We start from the raw sequence: 6,694 nt of genomic DNA on the forward strand, positions 1-6,694 counted from the left end.
AACGATCATGAGCGCCATCATTTGCCCCATTTCACCTAAAATAAACCCAGACACAATATGTCTAATCAGCCCAGCAGGTAAGGGGGTGGAGCACCCTGACCACTCCCCCCCTCCCTGCTTCTGTTCTTTATTTATTTATTACTTCTCATTATTTATTATTTTTATTTACTGACCTATGCATATCTTAACATTCCTGTGTACCCAACCATAAGGCTTTAAGTACAGCAGACCTTTCCGCTCTTAGCGGAATACATCGTCCGTCCTTTCACCCTGCAAGCTAATCTCAGTAACCATAGCAACCCGCCGAGCCATAGTTTGGGCGGAAGTGGAGGTAATGACCTCCGCCCATACACTTCTCCCAACGCGCATGCCGATCACGTTCCCCACACGTGATCAACACAGTAACCATACCAACCCGCTGGAGCCGAGTATGGGCGGAAGTGAAGGTGACGACTTCCGCCCACACACGCTTTCCAGCGGACACCGCCGATGCGGCCCTCTTATGATTACAGTTAACCTGACAGCAGGTATTCACAGGGGCAACTTGCATTCCACCCACAGCCCACATAAGCGGACCTATAACCACGGGCACCTTCCCTGTCCACAATATAGCCACACAGTGAGGGCGGAAGTGGTGAGTACAACTTCCGCCCCACTCTGGCTAATCCATCACTATCAGTCCTCCCCACAAGCAGGCCGTCCAATAATTACCTGTCCAGGCTAACCCCGCCCTCAAGACAGTCATTGGCTGACGCTAATTACAGGCTCCATTAAAAACTCAGGCCACTGACTTCCAGTAGCTGCTCAGAATGAAAGTGAACAAGCCCGTTACCGGGTGAAACGCGTTTTTTCTAAGGGGCACCTCTCATGTCGGACATCTGAATGGGTGATATTCAATAATATTTTTTCATATCTCATTTAGGGCATTTTTGTCCATTTGTCATTATAATATGTGATTTCTAATACCCTACGATAGGTGTGCTTTGTAAGGGGCACCTCTTACGTCTGACATCCAAATGGGTGATATTTAATACTTTATTCATCTTTTTGTGGGTACCTTTACCTATCTGTTATCATAAATAGAGATATCTATTAACCTTTGACAGGTGTGCACAATTTTTCAACAGTGTGTTTTTTTCTGTGCTTGTTCAGCAGGCACACCACCTGCTATACCCTATTATAGGAGTGCACATTTAAACAATTTGTTTTTTCTGCTGTATTAACAGGCACACCACCTGTTGGCTACTTAAAAGTCACAGGATTTTTCAAACAAAAATATTTATTTTCTCTGGGTGGTAATAATAAATAATTGTTTTGTACTGCCTGATTACAGGCTCTTTCTGCTGTGTTAACAGGCACACACAAGGTAAATCCACACAAAATCTCTGTCACAGTTGGGTTGAACCCTCATGCTTTAGCCAATAATTGTATATTCTTCAGGAACCACTGGTGCTATATCTCATGCCCCTAGAGAAGGAGCATTGCATATCTGTTCATATATATATTTTTATGTATGCATACTAAGCACGAATATCTCTGCGTGCTTCAGGCAATTACATTTGTGGGACTTATATCATTCGGTTCCACCAGTGGTCTGCGCCAGACAGTGCTTTAAAAGCAACTCGAGGGTACTGTCCCCCTGACGACCCGTTACCAAGGAGACAGTTAATAACTCAGAACTTTGCCACTGTCAGTTGTGACCAGTTTTTCTAGTTATTTTATAGGATGTGTGGAACATACCAAATCCAGTACCCAGCATAATAGTACTAAAGATATATATCAATGTGTCAATACATGGATATTCTGATTACATTCTTCGGTATTTCCTTCCTTTTTGTGATATCCGCATGATACTGTCCACTATCACCAAGATTTATATATTCAATTTAAATCAGACAGGTGATCCTAAGGAAATCAAGAACTCCAAATATTTATCCTTTATGACTGTGTAAATTCTTGACTACGTTCCCACTTTCCTTCTTTACGTGAACTCTCATCCACGATTCAGGCGGACCAGTCCCCTAGGGTACACGTCTTGCCAGTCTAACGTGGACAGCAGATTCACACCTAATTATCTATCGGTATTTATTCAATCATTTTATAATTCCGTAATATTCTCTCCCGAGAAGGAATCTATCCTTCCGTTTCGGTGCACTCTCATTGGCGATATAGGGCAATTTCTCTCTACGACCATACCCCTCCGTTCACGCCCAATCTCGTCCGATCTTGGAAGCTAAACGGAGGTGGGCTGGGTCAGTACCTAGACGGGTGACTACTAGGGAATACCCGGTGAAGTAGAAAGATCCTCCTATGGTATTAACGCCAACAGCAGTATCACTACTTCACTGATTCCAACTACTTTCCTAATCTTCCTATGAATTACCTATTAAAGACAGTGGCAAGTTACTAAAAATCATTTCATAGTGTGTGGGCTCTCCCACCCACTAATCCAACCCTAATCCGGGCCGCATTAATACAAACAAAGTTTGTACAGATCTCAGGCAGACAGAGGCAGTTTGTGATGTAGCTACCTTCCATTATGCAATTATCCAGGTATAATTAAGATCTGAACATTTCACACATTATTTTGCAACATAAATTGGTGTTCCTTCCAGTCACATTTTTCATTATATAAATATGGCTATTCATGCAGAATATATCCTGTTTTGAGGTTATTTAAAAGGATAGCAGAGTACTAGCCCTAGACGTCAATATCAAGCTTTAGGCCTTTATCTCATTTGATCATTATCAAAAATTAATAACAAGAGTGCGCCCAAACTAGTGTCATACTTTTTTTCTCTTTGTATATACAATCACATTACGATCGCCAGAACGATAAAAAAGCGTGAGTAAAAATTCTAACTGCATAGCAAATTTACTTGGCGCAGTTGCAGTGCGGACATTGCGCATTAAGCGGAAAATCGTTGCGATGCGAAGATTTTTACCGAGCGAACAACTCGGAATGACCCCCATAACACAGAGTGCACACACGGACCAAGCTCTTTTCATTGGGATATATAAAGAGTTCATTTTTTAACCCCTGCTACTGGGAACATACAAAGACTGTTGAATACACTATTGCAGATAGAGTAAGACGCATTCTAGTGCTTCATTGTGCACATTTATATGTTATATGTTGTGTAAATCTTTGTGTTGTCCACAAAGTGTACCGGTACTAGGCGATCCCTTATTTCATTATTTATTATACCCCAGAAATTCTTTTAGAATAGCTCCTCCCTTGTAGTTATACGGAGAATATAAATATTTGGTACAGTTTTCTCCATTTATCTAGGCTAATGCCAGTAATGTTTTTTTTAATACATCAAAAAATAAAACCCTTTCATTTGTATTATTCAGTCTCTTTATTCTTTCTTATTTCGGGATAAGCGCAGGAAGCAATTTTTTCTTGTTCTTGTCACTAAAGGAGGGCTGATGTAATACAGCCACGCCCCCAGCTGCATACCCCATATAGGCTACCGTTGTCACTAAGAGAGCGCAGTGTCACCAACTTCTCTGTTTTTCATGAGGCACTACACCCTTTTTTGGGCACCCACCTTCAGTGCAGCAGACCCCAATTTCACTTTACTAGAAGTTAGGAGGGTTGCTAACAGAGAGACTGAGCCAAGGGGGAAATACCTCTAAAGCTGGGTACACACTGGGATGATGGGCATTCATTACGACATCGGAACAAATGCCCGTCAGTCCAGATTGCTCATACACACTGCAGCGTTGTTTATGAAGGACGGAACAACTGTGTTATGCCCTTCATTAGCATAAACAAGGACACTAGCGATATCGCTAGCAACTGTGGGAGCGCACGTATTGGGAATACACACTGCCCGATATGCTCCATTCTGAGTGATTTGCTGTCTGATCTGATGGAACAAAGCTGCATATCACTCAGTGTGTTCCCAGCTTACTGTAAGTCCACATGTCATGACCTCTCCTGTCTTTATCAAAAATTAAATAAAACACTTGCCACGTTCAAAAATCAAAACTGGAGTCCCTGATTGCATATTGTAGTGATACATGTTCCCTTACTTATGAAACACTTGCTGCATTCAGGCCCTCAGAGTGACTCCGCATGTGATTAACAAGTGTTTTCTTCATAGTAAAACACTTACTGCATTCAGAACATGTAAATGGTTTCTCTCCTGTGTGACTCCTCTCATGTATAACAAGATCTGACTTCTGGAAAAAACACTTGCTGCATTCAGAACATATAAATGGTTTCTCTCCTCTGTGACGCCTCTCATGTATAATAAGCACTGACTTATGGGAAAAACACTTGCCGCATTCAGAACATGTAAATGGTTTCTCTCCTGTGTGAATCCTCTGATGATTAATAAGATATCTCTTTTTGGAAAAACAGTTGCTGCATTCAGAACATATAAATGGTGTCTCTCCTGTGTGACGCCTCTCATGTATAACAAGATCTGCCTTCTTGGAAAAACAGTTGCTGCATTCAGAACATATAAATGGTTTCTCTCCTGTGTGACTCCTCTGATGTATAACAAGATATGACATCTGGGAAAAACACTTGCTGCATTCAGAACATTTAAATGGTTTCTCTCCTGTGTGAGTCCTCTGATGTCTAACAAGATGTTTCTTCTGGGAAAAACACTTGCTGCATTCAGAACATTGAAATGGTTTCTCTCCTGTGTGAATCCTCTGATGTATAACAAGATCTGCCTTATGGGAAAAACACTTGCTGCATTCAGAACATTTAAATGGTTTCTCTCCTGTGTGAATCCTCAGATGTCTAACAAGCTCTGCCTTCTGGGAAAAACACTTGCTGCATTCAGAACATATAAATGGTCTCTCTCCTGTGTGACTCCTCTGATGTATGAGAAGATGTGATTTACATGTAAACCTTCTGTCACACTCAGAACATGTAAATGGTTTCTCTCCTGTGTGAGTCCTCTGATGTCTAAGAAGCTTTGATTTACATGTAAAGCTTCTGTCACACTCAGAACACAGATGTGGTTTCTCTCCTGTGTGACTCATCATGTATTAGATGAGAAACAAATTAGTGGTTTAATGTTTTTCTATCCAGATAATGAGAATAGCTTTTGTGAATCCCCCAGAGGTGTAAGAAGAAATGGCGTCTGTAGTTGGCTTGATCGGAGAACAATGTCCCTTTCCACAATGTCTTCTATTACTGTTAGAGGGAATCCTTCTCAGCTGTCCTGAAAGAAAGTTATGTAAGAGCATAAAGGTTACTGGGGTAACTACATTAATGGTAGAAATATTATATTGTATAAGGAACATGATGTATATTTCTATACAACAACAAATTGCACCAAGTCACTGATCATTGTTTTTATATTTATGTTGTGAAATTGCTTTATCCCCATTTCCAGTCAGATGTGCAGCACAGAGACCTCTACCCTCCGGCAGCAGGCACCAATACTTACTATAATACACACATGGGTTATAAAGGTTTCTTTGATAATTGTATAATCCTCATCCTCTGACCTCAGAATGTGCAGATCATACATTACTCACCCCCTGCACTGACTATAGATGGGTAACACATGCTACCAATCCTGTCACACCTACTGTCAGCTGATGCACCAGGATGACGCCATTTCCTGCACACACCATGGGAATGGGGGTAATGTGACCATGTCACAGTCTCTCAGCTCAGTGTGATGTGTGCAGAGGAATCAGGATTCATTGTCACCTGAGACACCATCTTATAAAGGATAAATAGGAAATGTCTATACAAGAGATGTCGGTAGGTTTGGTGCTAGGAAATAGGGAAGATCAGAAAAGTTAAAGAAAGTTATACTAAAAGAAAAGTAATGAGTCTCCACCCATCGGGATTCATGGTTAGGGGACGGCTCTTTAGAATCCTCCAGTTCCAAATCCTCTCCGCAGCAGTTGTTAATGTTATGCCCCCCTAATAGTGCCCTAGTTTGTTTTCTGCACCATAGCAGTGCCTCAGTTATTGCTGTGCTCCATAGTGGTGCACTGGTTCCATTACTTGACATTGTAGTACATTGTACTATGCAACACTGTACCCCCAATTCACATTGACATAGTGTCGTCTCCACCGGCCGCTCTACCGCTCCGCCTGTAGCCATCCCCCGCATCACTGCAGGATCCAGAGGGCTGCCGGATTCCCCAAAGCTTGCTCGTGGCCGAGCGGCATGGGTGGGGGCTCAGTGGCAAATGCAGGATTTCTAGAGAGGGGTTTCCAAATGGAGTCCACAATCTCCCACTGTGTGGAACATTCGAGCTAGTGCAGGAGTCTGGGGGTGCGGTGGAGCCTGGTAACGACTCTGGACATTAATGTAAATATTGGTATTTTTATACACTGGATACTGTATGGTATACAGTATTAATATTCAAGATTATATATGGTCTCTAATATAGGCTGTTTCATACATTTAAATAATCTAAATAAGATGTCAGGAAAAAGTTAAACATACCATAGTAAATAAATACACAAAAATAATAGAACCACTACTCACCTTTCTAAGCACACAGTCTCCCACCTCATGCTAAGGCTCCTGTCACATCTTCCTGGTAGCTACTCTCTGGTCCAGTGCGCTGACTGAGGACTCAGATCCACACACAGAGCAAACTATATAGAAGAAGCTGCTACCATTGGGCATGTGCAGCAGCTCTCCTCTGTCCCTTAAACTGCATGATGTGGTGGCATTTAACTTGCCAAGAGGGAGGGGGT

General features: G+C 42.0%; 1 protein-coding gene and 1 pseudogene across 1 annotated transcript; one reads left to right on the forward strand and one right to left on the reverse strand.

The window, feature by feature from the left end:
• Window positions 1–2,182: 2,182 nt before the first annotated feature.
• LOC134937290 (5S ribosomal RNA) lies at window positions 2,183–2,301 on the forward strand (annotated as a pseudogene).
• Window positions 2,302–3,338: 1,037 nt separating this feature from the next.
• LOC134936096 (gastrula zinc finger protein XlCGF17.1-like) lies at window positions 3,339–5,214 on the reverse strand. The gene has a single exon (XM_063931009.1). It carries the CDS (start codon window positions 5,008–5,010, stop codon window positions 4,042–4,044), a length of 969 nt encoding a protein of 322 aa, XP_063787079.1. The 5' UTR covers window positions 5,011–5,214; the 3' UTR covers window positions 3,339–4,041.
• Between the last annotated feature and the right edge of the window lie 1,480 nt (window positions 5,215–6,694).

The sequence above is a fragment of the Pseudophryne corroboree genome, chromosome 6, assembly GCF_028390025.1.
Source record: "Pseudophryne corroboree isolate aPseCor3 chromosome 6, aPseCor3.hap2, whole genome shotgun sequence".
NCBI lineage: Eukaryota > Metazoa > Chordata > Amphibia > Anura > Myobatrachidae > Pseudophryne > Pseudophryne corroboree.